The sequence below is a fragment of the Chinchilla lanigera genome, unplaced genomic scaffold, assembly GCF_000276665.1.
Source record: "Chinchilla lanigera isolate Chin_1 unplaced genomic scaffold, ChiLan1.0 scaffold00080, whole genome shotgun sequence".
NCBI lineage: Eukaryota > Metazoa > Chordata > Mammalia > Rodentia > Chinchillidae > Chinchilla > Chinchilla lanigera.
The window spans coordinates 995,893-1,010,348 of record NW_004955481.1 but is presented as its reverse complement, the minus strand read 5'-3'; the positions used below and the strand labels follow the sequence as shown (position 1 = coordinate 1,010,348).

At 40.8% G+C, this 14,456-nt stretch overlaps 1 protein-coding gene across 4 annotated transcripts in view; it reads right to left on the bottom strand.

Annotated features, from left to right (window-relative positions):
• Smg6 (SMG6 nonsense mediated mRNA decay factor) overlaps window positions 1–14,456 on the bottom strand; it is a 237,958-nt gene that overhangs the window by 167,650 nt on the left and 55,852 nt on the right. For all 4 annotated transcript variants that reach the window (XM_005402587.2, XM_013503361.1, XM_005402585.2 and 1 more), the window contains one exon: window positions 8,644–8,789. In XM_005402587.2, the coding sequence (XP_005402644.1) occupies window positions 8,644–8,789 (146 nt within the window). The remainder of the gene's footprint in view (window positions 1–8,643; window positions 8,790–14,456) is intronic.

Sequence of the window (14,456 nt, the reverse complement as noted above, 5' to 3'; positions counted from 1 at the left end):
CTATGGTCAGCCAATAAGATTACAAGTTTAACTGTTCAGGTAAAATTGAGTAAACTGGGATCAAATGGGGAAGTGAGTCATGTAGCAAGGGGCTTTTCCTGTAAGGGGTTGGGCTAGTGACTCTTTCTGGCTTTTTGAAGGTGATTGCTACCTATTTAGAATATCAACACCTGATGTTTACACCCAGGGAGGTATGTGGGTACCTTTGTTTAGTCCTTTGTCTTGAGGTCTGGCCCACAGCAAATACATCTCCATTCACAAGGTATCTTGTCTTTTATGTTGGCTCCTTCGAGGGCCTGGCCCTGTCTGACTGCCTATATTTCTACCTAACTCAGCTGCCTATAACAGCCGTATGTTGGCTACAAAAACAAACCATCAAATAAATTCTAAGGAATATACTTCAGAACACTCAGACACATGCTATCTGATGAAACGAGCTTTAGGGCCAGGAATATAGCTCAGTGGCATAAGCGCCTGCCTGAAATGAGCTTTAGTATTAAGGTTTCACAAAGGTATGGCCAACATGAGGAGAAGACCAAGAAGTACCCCATAAAGCTAGCATCCTACAAGGCTAAATCCAAAGCATACCATTTTGGATTATAGAATTCTCTAAAATAACCACGTTTTATTTGTATTTCAAAGAAATAAAAGATAAGCTCACAAATATGTTTAGGGAATAAGAAATCATAAAGGTCAAAGCAGACTTGATTTTGTAAAATATCAAAATACCTGGGAATAAAAAACATAATTAAAATAAAAACTCAATGGTGCATATTTAACAGCATATTACAGAGTGAAGAGAAGTTTTGATGAGCTAAAAAAAGAGGCGAATGCAGCACAAAAAGAAAAAAATAAAAAAAATTTAAGAGACATCACAAAAGGACGCTAACAGGTCTAATAGAATCCAAGAGGAGAGAAGGCACAGGCAGGTGCCATATTTGGAAAAAGAATACTAAGAATTTTCTAAAACTCATGGGAAAAAAGGATTCAAAGATATATGAAGCCTGACACATTCCTAGCAGGAAAAATGAGAAATAAATTAAAACCTAAACAAATCACCAAAACAGCAGAACACCAAAGCTTTTTAAAAGACCTGAAAAGCACTCAGAAAGAAAAGACAAATTACTTGTAAAAGAGAAACAATTCGACTGATAGCTAATCTTAATCAGCAACAGAAACTCTAATATAGTAAATAGCTGTTAACCTAGAATTCTACGACCAATGGATATAATGCGGGGGGGGGGGGGGGGTACAGCTTGTTTGTTATCAAAAGAACTTCACAGTGGGTGTTGTACACCTGTAATCCCAGCTGCTCAGAAGGCTGTGGTAGGAGTGTAAATTCAAGGAACTTAGCAAGACCCCATCAAATAGGTACTAACATTAGAAAAGAAAAGAGAAAAGAAAAAAATAAAAGGGGTGAGGCTATATATAGATTAGGGGTAGAGTGCTTGTTGAGCATGTGCAAGGCCCTCGGTTCAACCCCTACGACCACAAAAACAAACCTTCACTAAGTAAATTCTAAAGAATATACTTCCAGGCAAACAGAAAATGATCATATGAAGCGTCTGAAAGGCAAAAATAAATGTAATAGTATATTACAAGTTAATCTACATAATCCTTTACTTTCAACATAATTTAAAAAAATAAAAACAGTAAGTTACTCTTATAGGGTTTAAAAGGAAAAAAGAAGCTGGGCGTGGTGGCACGTGCTTGCAATCCTAGCATTCAGGAGGCTTAGGAGGACTGCCATGAGTCTGAGGCCAGCTTGGGCTTAATTAATTCAAATTGGGCTTAGTTAATTTAAAACCAGCCTGAACTACACAGCAAGACCCTGTCTCAAAAAAACAAAACTAAATAAATATGAACAGAATTCATATACATGGCAACAACAGCCTATAAACTGGGAGGTAAATAAATTTAATTTTTCTACGGTGCTTATGTGATTTAGCAGAGTGAAAATGGTGATTATCTTTTGACTTTTGGCAAGATAAGTAGGCATACTATAATTCCTAGGGCGGTGGTGGCAAACCTACGGCACACATGTCACAGCGGGTGATTTGCAACACTGAAAGCTCTAAAATGTTCATCGCTGTCCTAGGGTAGCCACTAGAAGAAAAGGAAACTGGGAGATAGGAAGATAAGGAATGGAAAACAATGCATCCAAGACAGTAAGAAGGGGTGGGGACATAGCTCAGGGATATAGCCATTGCCTAGTATGCATAAAGCCCTAGGTTTGTTTATGCATAAAACTCTAGAGCCATACAAAAAACAAACAAAAGAAGTAGAGAAAGGAGAGAAAAGAAAACAGAACAGGCAGGGAATGGGAAAAAGTTGCAAGAAAATATCTGTAAAACATTTGTCTGGTAAGGGGCTTTATATCCAGATTCCATAAAGAATAGTAAAGATGCCAGGTGTGGTACTGTATGCCTGTAATCCCAGCACTTGGGAGGCTGGGGCAAGAGAATTCCCTTGAGTTTGAGACTGACCTGAACTACACAGTGAGTTTAAGACCAGCCTGAACTTCACAGCAAGACCTTGTCTCAAAAAGCCAATGAACGAGTGAATGAATGAATGATAGACAAGAACTTTAAACACTTAGCAAAAAGCAGAAATACACAATAGCACAAACAAACAAATAGGAAATAAGTACATGAAGTCATTCACCATCCTTAGTCATTAGAGAAACACAAAACCAAACTGAAACAACACCGCACATCTACTAGAACAGCTAAAATAAAAAACAATTGACAATATCAAATGTTGGCAAGGATGTAAAAAAAAGTAGAACCTCAAATTGCTGGTAGAAATGTAAAATGGTCTACTCACTTCGGAAAAAGTTCAGCAGTTTCTTATAAAGTTAAACATACCCTTACAATATGACCCAGCAAATCCTCTCCTAGACACTGATACTGCAGATAAACAAAAATATGTCTGGAAAAATATAAATGTATATTTATATTTATGTATATTTCTATATAAATGTTCATAGAAGCTTTATTCATAGTACCCAAAATCTAGCAACAACCCTACCTGGATAAACAGAACTGCAGCATCTCTATACTACATAGTACTATTCAGTAATAGAACAGAATAAAAAATACACATGCAACACACGAATAATCTCAGAAACATGCTGAGCCAAAGCCATATAAAAAACATATACCATATAATTCCAGCAATATGAAGCTCTAGATAAGACAGATTTAACTGTCATGGCAGAAAGCAATAGTTGCCTAGGATGGAGATCAACAAGAACTCTGGGAGCCAGGTGTGCTAACACATGCCTGTGGTTCCCGCACTCGGGAGACTGAGGCAGGAGTATTGCCATGAGTTTGAGACCAGCCTGGTTTACACAGTGAGCTCAAGGTCAGCCTGAAATGCATAGTGAGACCCTGTCTCAAAAAAAAAAAAAAAAAAAGCATTTCTCTTTCAGAATAAATACATACTGGAGGGCTGAGGATGTAGCTCAGTGGCTTAGTGGTACAGTGCTTGCCTGGCACGCACGAGGCCCTGGGTTCAATCACTAATACTCCCTCCCCCAAAAAAGAATAAATCATAAATCTGCATTAGGGGAGGAAAAATCAAATTGAGAAGGAATAAAATAGCAATAGAAACAAAATATAGACTCATAATAACTACTAGGTACCTAACAACTAACCATGGACACCAAATCATATTGTTGTCTTGGTTGTTTTCTTTTTTGGAGACAGAGTCTCACTATGTAGCCCAGGTGGCCTCGAACTCACAGAGATCCTCCTGCCTCAGAGCTGCTATAATTATAGGCATGCACTTCCATGCCCAGAGTACACTGTTACCTTAGGAGAAAATGAAGGCCATTTCTTCAACCAATATGATAAGGGGATTAATTATATTGGCGTGACTAAATTTTCTCATTCCTTTAGGTTTTCATAATGCTTCTCATTCTTCATATTCACTCTAAAAACAAGAAGCATGCTAGAATTCATAGCTGGGAAGACAGGCAGGACCCCTGACACACTTCTTTCACCTTTTTCTTCCAGGGAACTATGGCTAGATCCAAAGACATATTTTGAAGGAAAGAAGTCTGTGCTAAGCAACTTGTGGACAGTCATCTCTTCTCAACAGGGACAGAGGACAAAGCTTTCTGGCCTGCCTGCCTTCAAAAGCCTAACCTATTCTGACCTTTAAATCTACTTCTCACAAAATTTGTTGGTCAAGCTGGCACTCTCTCTGCTAATTTTCTCTAACCTGATGAGTCTTGAAAATGAAAGTCAAGTAGCACTGATTCATGGATCCTGTGGAGAGAGAGTCCAAGGACTTCTTCCACCAAAGACACAGAAGCAGAAACGAGAGGGAAAGTTTACACAGCTAAACTTAAGCCTAACCCCTTCTGGAAAGGTGGATTTCCTGTACAACTGTTACAACAAGCAGAGGATTAGGCACATCATACATTCTGCTTGGGTAAGAGAGACAGAAGCAAATCATCACAAGGGACCTTCTCTAAGCTCTCTAAGGTTTGCTGTATGCTAGAAGACAAATTTTGATTGTAAACTAAAAACTCAGTTACAGCCAACTTCATATGTAACAATGGCACAAGGAAGAGTTACAAGCTCTATTAGTGCAATGGTACTATGGCTCTCTACTTCTTCAAGGACACACATGTGGCACTGCCTCTAACTCTTGCAGTTCAGGATTATCAACAACACAAAAACAACCATAAATGATCATGAAAAGAAAGCCAGTCTAGTTATTACCTCAATTTCACCCCCAAATCTTCCCTCGCAACAGGCAACACCAACAGTACACATCAGAAGTATTTCTTGGGTGCCCCCTTGCTGCTACCCTAGGGTTTTTTCTGCAAGGCTGAAACGGAGACATGCTCTACAAACTAGTAGAGAAAAAAGGAGGCCAAGGCACAGAAAAGGGAAGTTATTCCTGTGGTGGCCAATGAGTAACATCCAATGATTTATAGGAAGTATAATCCAATAATACAGTAAAATAAAACAGTGTGTGCCTGAGATGGTTTTGATTCCAAAAATTATAAAACATATTTTTTAAAAAGAGAGAGCAAGAGGGGGAGGGGAGGGAAAGGCTAGATTGGAGCAAATTGGGCACAGATGGGGGATGCAATGGGGCTTCAGTGATGCCCTACTACAAATGTTGCTTCAATTATTCCTCTTTAAGAAACTAGAGTTTTATTTCCTTAAATTACAGAATTTTTAAAAAATTAAAATTCTTGGAGTGCTTGTGGTTTAGATCAACAGTTCACCCGCCAACATCACATCAACCAGTCGGATGGCTACTGAAGTGTTAAATACTAAAGCACGTGGAAAAAGTCCTTTCTCCCTTCAGGCTCAGAAAGTTGTAGAGCAATTACCAACTGTGACATCACTCTGGGAACCACCTATTTCACCACTAGTGTTGGATACAAGTCAGGTAAGGGACACACTGCTTAACGAAGTAGCCCCCCCAGAGCCACTGCCTTCTTCATCCATGCATTCAACAAATACTTGTTCAGTACATAATAAATATCAACACTATGCCAGCACCCCCAAACATTTCTAGTCCTGTCCCTGAAATTTATTAGTTCCCAATCACCTCAGGGCAGAGTATTAGGAGTTTAGACTTGTAGTTCCACTGAAGTAGGATACTGCATAGGGCCCATATAAGCAATACAAGTCTCTCCAACAACAGTCCTGAATCTCTGAGTTTGAAGGTCACTGCTACAAACCTGAAAGCTTAATCGGCTAAACCATATGATATAACTCTATTTATTTTCCTCTATGTGCAGAAAAGGAATGAATCTGATCTCATAATCTCTGCCTCTGTAACATTTTCTCTCCTACCATTTAAGCTCTTTCCTCCATTTTCCCTACTGTAGCAACCAGCCCTATGTCCACAAGGAAAGCATATCTGAAAAATAATCACACTAAAGTGTTAGTAGCAATATAAATTCTATTCTGGACTACTGATATTGTGAAAAGATGGCCGTTACACAAGGGTAGCACTGAACACAAAAACTGAATGATTCTGAAAGCATTACGGGTATCAGCAAAGGACATTCTTTTTAAGTAAGGACTTCTCTTTTGCATTCCAAATTATATTCCTGACTACTAGCTATGGGGAAGCTTCAGGCACAGACTGAGGATCTGGACTGCCATGTGGGCTGCAAGATCACCTCTGCTTCAGGCTGGAATGCTCTCCTTCACAGATTCCAGGAACTGACATATGCAAACACCCACCCAGAAGGACATGTCCAAGAAGGAATAGAAAGAAAAATGATGGCCCAGATGTTCTATAACTTGCAGTGACTGCCAAATGACCATAGACCCTAAGCACTTGGGAGGGCCAGGCAGCATCAGGCCTTACTTACTGGTTTCAGACAGCCAGGGACCTGTGGCTGGGTGGCGACTTTGACAGCATGCAGACTGGCCCAGAGGGAAACCTTTAGAAGGGCATGGGCTGACGAGATTTGGGGGCCGAACATGCAGGGCTGATTTATCACTTCCTTACTCATAAAAATGTGATTCAAACTGCTGCTGATTAGTGAAGGATTTAAATCTTTACCCTTTCCCCAACCCCCTTCCCCTTCCACCCCCGGCACAGATGCTCCTACTCAGCCACAACACCCCCTTCTTGCCACTGTCCGTGCAAGCACAGCACAGGGGCCCAGAGAAGATGACTCATGTGCTGGGAAATGGAAAAGTGCATCTTCCCACCAACCAGCCCTGCTGAGTGCTCTGCTCACCCCTCTCCCAATGGCAGCCCACACAGTGGGGTCTGGACAGCCGCCTCAGCTGCACACCGGGTACTTGGCAGCACGTCCACAGAGCTCTGTGTCCTAGTTGAGTGTTATATCCTGTGGCCTGGACTGTTTTTCTCTGAAAAACCCTTGGAGCCTCTGACCACCTCAGCTTGGGCTCCTTTTGCCTCATGGAGGTGAGTCAGGGCAAGGCCAGAAATAAGGACAGGTTTTTTACATGTCACATGGAAGAACTACTTTCTTCCTTCTTGGTCTATACTCACCTTCCTTCTTCCACCCATATTTTCTTAAGTTTACTTAACAGTAGCTACAAGAAAAGGACTCACTGGTGGTCTATGAAGAAGCCCAGGTATTCTTTTCCACGGAGAAGTGGCTGAAAACAGATGCTTCTGAGGCAAGAGCTACAGGCCCCTTATAGTCACATCCAGAGAGGCCAAAGGTCATCTATGCTGAACAATACCTCAGCAGAGGCTGCAGCTCTGTGACAGGCAGCTCACTAAATTCAGTAGGTTGTTTTAGTAGAAAGGAGGAAAACGAATAGGAGGACACCTAGGATGCCCCATTTCCAGAGTTCACTGAGTTTGCTCTTTGGTAGCGGAATCTCCCTCCCCTTTGAACCTCACAGCCTCACCACGGTAGCACTTTACAAACTGCATTTCCCCCTTCCTGGAAACCAGTGCTGCCTTTCATGTTTCCTTACTGCTGACTAAACAAATAGCCATCTTCAAGAGTAAGTAGTCAAGTTCAAAAAGGCTACTAAGCCTCTGCAGTTTGCCTTCTTCTGGAAATCATAAATGCTTTAGCAGGCAGCCTGAGAGGATAAAGTCCTCCCAGAGTCAGATGCAACTAAAACCCAGGCTGCCTAGCTAAGGATCTTGCCAAGTCCCAGAAGGAGCCTTGTTTCCAGGGAAAGTGTGGCATCTCACTCAACAGGGTAGGAATTCCCCACTACCAGAAAGTTGAGCATAACATCCCAACAGAAATACAAAGAGACATAAATCAACTTCAGGGTGAGAGAAAGCCCTGAGAAAAGGTGCCACAGGAGAGCCAGTGGCACTCTCTCCAGAAATACCAGATCTGCTTTGCAACCGGCTCTTCATAGGGCAATTCCCACTTCCTGGCATTTCAGATAATAACCTTCTAGCCCTGAAACCAAATATTCTCTGCCAATCCTCTGAAATGACTCCTTGGTGGTGTGGATCAAATGCTTTAAAGTGGGGTGAGAGGAAGGGAAGAGATCCTAGTAACATGGATCTGGTCAGTCATCAGAACATTTAAAAACCCTGCCAATCTGTCCTTCCCTCTTTCCACTTCCCCACTTCCACCAAAAACCCCAAAGGTTGTTCAGAAAAGCATTTCAGAATGCACACCAGTGCACTAGCCAAATTCTGGGCCTGGTGGTTTTTGTGCTTCCAGATTTGAATCACCAAAGCTCATCAATTCTCTGTTCTTACTCTCTGGCAGGCTCCCACAAGGGATATCCCATAGGGAACTAGACTTTTCCATATTGAACAAACAGGGTACATGAATCCAGAAACAGCTATTCCCAATCCTTGCCAAGCGTATGGTCTCTGCAATGAAACATTTCAGCAATGCCTCTCCCTTGGGAGAGGCTCTGGGTCTGCGGCCTCCAAGAGGCCTTGCTGCTGCCTTTAGCATGGCCAGATGTGCAATAGCATCTCCAGGTCTGCAAATTAAGCTCCATAACCATGATTCCCTCCTTCCATCTCACACAAGCACTAGAGAGTCTTACAGATTTCAGACAGTAAACTAAATCTCTGAAAGGCAATGGTGGGGAGGGCAGCTTGTATGTGTTTGGGGTTAGGGGTGGTGGTAAGGAAGCAGAGGAAAGAAACTAGATTCACTTCTCTGTCTAGATGAAGTAACTGAACATTCCTTACCTTTCAACTGGGAATTATGTACAGCGAACATGTTGATAGTCATAAGCTGCAGCATGCGGGTACTTCCAATAGGAGACGGGCTATGTTGCAGCAACACCTGGAACTCCTTGAGGACCTTTTCAGCCACTGCAGGGAATGTCTCCATCCTGCACATACAAGGAGCCCATCAGTGAGGCACATCCCCCAAGAGCACTTGGACAGTCACCCCCTACACATACCACCCCAAAGGAGACAACTAATGCTTTCCTCTGCTACCTTTACAAACCATTCTGGTATCCTGCAATTCTGAACAGACTTAAGAAAAATGAATAAAGTGTTCAGGGTTCAGACATGGAAACAACTCAATTCTTGGGTAAATTGCTGTGAGTTATTATGCCTTGGTATGCTATTTCCTAACCTCTGGCAATAACTGAATTCAAGCTGACAAAAAAAATTGTCTCTGAAACAATAAGTTTTTCTAAGTAGTGAACAAACTTTCTTTAAGTTCTAACACCTACATATTCGCCAAATTCTCTGCTATGAAAGTTATACTCTATAAAAGGAGTCATAAAGCTAAAAATTCTTTACACATGATTTACTGCAAGAAACCATGTATTGTTTCCTGTTGTCTTCTTAGATATCACACTGATTGGCCTACCTAATGATCCCAAGGTTCCCCTTGAAAAAACCCTGAAGACTAGGGCCCTAATGATCTATTTCAGCCTTTTCTGTGTTGCTATCCTCCTCTTTCTCACAAGCCTCTGCTCATCAGGGTCTGTATGTTTTCAGGCCAGTGGAAATATAATGCCCTGGCCAACTGCCACTCCCAATACAGGAAGAGCCTGTAATGCAGGGAGGCAAAAATCCAGCCAGTGACCTAGGGCTCCTAAGGAGAGGTCATTCAAATCACTGCTTGCCAAATGCGGCCACTGGATCCTAAACAGTGGTGCATGCCTGGAGCTCCTTTGGCAACAGGAACAAACCACAGCTCAAGTCCTCTGAAAAAAAAGGCACACTCAAACTTGGTGCTAGAGAGAGAAACCAGGCACATAGGCCTTACGGCCACTTCGAACAATTCATGGTCAGCAAAGTACCTTTTATCCCACTCCCCCAACCAAACTGCTTGTGGTGGTGTGAGGGGTGGGTGGGGAACAGTTCTAGGCTGGATTAATAAACAGCTTCTGGAAAGCCACAGAGAAGGGAATCCTTCTCAAAAGAAACAAAACAGTTTCAAGTCCTAGAGAAAGATCCTGTTAGTTTCATCCCAATGCTGGCCCTTTCCCCACTGAGTTACTAGTACCCTCCTCAGACAAGAAAACCCTAGAGCTTTCTGGAATCGACAATCTCCATTCCTTGCCTTGGATGGCAACTCCTCTTGCTGACCCTTTGGTACCCAGAAGTCATGCCACAGCTACAGGTCAATTACAGTTTACATTCCATTTCCCTTCTCTGCTGAGCTGCCCTCATTTTCATTGGCACAAAACATGCCATACATTTGCTTTTTTCCTCCACATGCCATTTCAAGTGCCCCACTCCAAAACAAAACTAAACAAACCCTTTTTTCCCTCTAAAAAGTTTCAGAGCCACTAAAACTCTTGGTAGATTTGAAATGGCAGAGACGGATATGTTTGGGGCTGGACTGGATCCATTTTTCCCCATGGGCTATAACAAAGGTTTCATTTTAAATCCTGACACTGTGCAGCACTCTTTCTTGTTGGAGGTGGGGAGGGGGACTAGCACTTCTCATTACGAGAGGAGCAGAGTTCACTCTGCTTGAAAAGCAGCCACACTAGGCAAGTTTCAGAGCCATGTGTCTCCGTGTTGAAAGGCAGCTGAGAGCCAGCACAGAACGACAGGACCAAGTGTCACGTGGGACAGTCTTGCTTCGAAGCTGTGTCTGAGGAAGCCTCTTCCCTGGGATTGGAATTGAAACGGCTCCATTAACATTCTCTGGATCAGACTAAAGTCTCAAAGGACCACATGTCTAATGTGCACCTTTTTTTAAAGAAGTTTTTAAAAACCCTCCCTTCACCTTTGAACTAATACAATATGATTAAAACAAAAGATAAAAAAATCAAACACGTAAGAGTAACTTCATACGCAAGATATAAGGGAAGACAGATCCACCCAGAGAGAATCAGCTTTGTTAAGCAGTAACTGAGGGAAGCACAGACAAATCTCCTCTTCAGGGCTCCATAACAAGGTTTCTGCTTCCCAGATTTGTAACCAAAATCTCCGATTTTGGCTTCAAACTACCTGTAAATAGTTTTGTGTCTTTCTCTCTGAGAAATAATCTTTGCCCCAACCCAATATTACAGAAAGAAAATTCTACAAAATCTGAGGATATGATGGTATAAAGTTAATGGTTAGAAAAAAACCACAAAATAAAATTATGTGTTTTTACTGACACATATATAAGTATGCAAAGGCATTTAAGAGGTCTTGAAGAACATATGTATGTCTAGAGTTACTACTCTGGAGTGCACAGGAGTTGGGGCAGCGCTGAAAGACATTTTAGCCTTACCTGTAATGTTATATTTTTATAATGATTTTTGGATTATTGCTTATGTAATAATTACAAAAGTCAAGCCAAGAAGAATGAGAAACTGCAGCAGCAGCAGCAGCAATAGAGTAAAGAGGAGGAAGAACAGAGATATTCATGATAGTAAAAAGTTGAAGGCAGCCTAAAATGCCCAAGAATAACAGATGATTACAGTGGTGCATCTGCACGTTGAGGACTATTTTTAAAAAAACTGTACCACAATTTTTAATCATTTCTGAGAAATATGAACATATAATAAATGAAAATAGTTGAAAACAATTTCATATGAGCACTTCTGACACTTATTTACAAAAAGTATGAGATATTCAAAAATTATACACTAAATGTTAAAGGTGGATAGTTATTACTAGGTAATAAGAATATGAGTAAATTTTTATTTCTTCTGTCTGCTGTGTTTTCTAATTTTATAATGAGCACTACCTAACACAGAAAATGATTTCCCCCACTATGATTTTCCCCTTTTGTATTTAAAAACATTTGTTAATTTTAAAAATAAATCAAGACATAAACATTATATTTTTAAAAACTCAAAGTCCAAAATAAATATATCAGGTTTTAAATTCCAAGAGACTTGAAGCTGGGCAAATTGCATAATCATGCAAAAGCAAATAACAACTAAAGCAGTAACTTTAACCAAGGCAATAATAGGAAGTGGAATTATTCCAATTGTCACAAATCAATAGTCTACAAACTGCCAGGTTCTCGACCCTCTCAGTGAAAGCCAAGTGCAAACCTGCTTTGCCTCCACCAGGAAAGTATCTATCAGGAATCACCCAGCATCCCTGACCATCTCCCCTTCCTGAGTCCAAGAGGACTCCATCCCTACTCTAAAACCTCGGAAGACTCGATTAACAGGATATGCATTCACTCACTGACTGAAGTGACTGCCTTGTGAAGTGATCTCTAAGCGATACCTTGTCTCAGCTGAATGGCAGTTTTAAGAATTCAATCTTTCAGAGAACCCTGAGACCCAGACTTAGGAATGACTCAGACAGTGACTAAAAGGGCAGGACCCAACCCCTCTGGTGGTGAGGAACAGAGCTGGGCTACATAACATTATCTGTACAAAACAATCAGCTTCCTAACTTTTCTCAATTTTTTTAAAAACTGAGAAGGGATCAATATGGGAACTAAATAAGAAAAAAAATAGTAACAAAAAATTAAGCCATGTGACAGGAGGGAAATGAGAGAAAACATAAGAACTAGAATGCATCTCAGAGATCATCCATTAGACCACTGATAAGGAAACTGAAGCCCACAGAAGCTCTGACTTGTTTACTCTCAAGGTCTTGTACCTAGTAAGTGGTGAAAAACACTTTTTGGCACTTGATCTCATTAAAGCCCTTGAACCTCTTGTCTGCTGATTCTGAGAGTAAGCAGAAGTCTCACACAGTAGGTATTCAAGTATATACTGATGAACCCTGGAACACCAGGTTGCACAGAAGACCAAGACAGAGGAACAATTACAGGGCTTTTCTCAAAAGGCAGGCGGGACAGTGACGTGCCTTCAGCTGCTCCCCATTACAATCCTCTCAGTCTTAATTTGTTTTCAACGCCTCCCACATTTCACATCTTCTTGGTAATTAGGCAACAGGCCATGATGTGTGTGGCTTGGGCTCGCTTCTTTTCTAGTCTTACAGACTTATATACATTTTTTTCTTTTCTTTTTTTCTTTTTTTAAACAATACAAATGTTACTGCTGTTTTTGCCTCCTGAATAAATTTGGGGCTCAGTTCTCTTTTACCTTCAAGAAAGCGTAAGAGTCATCCAGGGGCTAAAGTATGCTGAGAGCTGATACACATTTTCCTCTCTGAAAACTATGATAACTCATCTTTTATAAAGGTAAAAATAGTCTGGCTTTGTCTTTTTGACAACAAAATATATTATAGAGAAATGAAAGAGATCCTGAAAAATAACCTGGATTAAATAAACCACTCCAGACAAATGAGATAATTTGTTCTTTTTTTTAAAAGGCCTTCAGGGAAAGAAACTCCCCAAACATCTATTCTCTATACAACTTTCTTACACCTAACCCACCTCTCCAGTTGTTGAGTGTAGAGTGAGTGAGATATTCAAAAATTACACACCAAATGTTAAAGGTGGATAGTTATCACTGGGTAATAAGAATATGAGTAAATTTTTATTTCTTTTGTCTGCTATGTTTTCTAATTTTTTCTAATGTAGAGAGAATATCTCTCTATTTCTCTTATTGTCAGCCCGTAAAAACAAAAACTATCTGATTATGGCTTCTTTATATTTAAATATAGGGCACCCTATAACTGTCTCTAATTTTTTTTTTTTTTTACCTTAGTGGGTTTTTTGGCTTTTGTTTTTGACAGTGGTGGGGATCAAACCCAGGGCCTCAAACATGCTCGGTAAGCATTCTGCCACTGAACTACATCCCCACCTAGAAGCGTTTAAGATTAATTTTTCCTTCCAGATCTCACTTTCCAGCTTTTTAATTATTATAGTATTATAGTTCTTTCCCAAATGTCTTCTGAAGTACAGGTGTGTAAACATGAGAATTCTAAAAAGGGGGAGGGAATAAAAGTTTAATTAACATAACCTGATAAAAATGTATCCTAACCAGACATGGTGGCACATGACTGTAATCCCAGCACTTGGAAGGCTAAGACAGGAGTATTGCTGCAAGTTCAAGGTCAGCCTGGGCTGCATAGTGAGTTCAAGGCCAGTGTGGAGTACATAGACCAGTGGTGGTGAACCTATGCCACGCATGCTACAGTGGGCTGTTTATTATCATTAAAAGCTCTAAAAGGTTTGCCATCACTGACACAGACAGACCCTGTCTCCAAAAAAACTCACAATAAATAAATAAATCCTAACTATATTTACAATCTGAAACAAGATTTGTGGGTTTTTCAGTTCCAAAAGTCTCTAAAAGAGCAATAAACAGCTAAAACAGTAGTTCTCAATGAGGGGCAAATTTGCCCCCCATGTAGTATCTGGCATGTCTGGAGATATATTAGTTATCACAATTTGAGGGGTGAAAGGTGCTACTGACTTACAATGGAAAGAAGCCAATGGTGCTAAATCCTATAACGCAGAGGACGACTCCCTCAACAAAGAATTACCTGGCTCAGGACTAGCGGAATGACTCGGTGGCAGAGTACTGTTGCCTAGATGCATGAAGTCCTAAATTCAGTTCACAGCATTACAAAAGGAGACAAACCCACCCAGCTCAACAGTACTGAGGTTGAAAAAAAAATGTGACTTAGATCAACCTGGTATAGGAAAATATAAAGAAGAAACA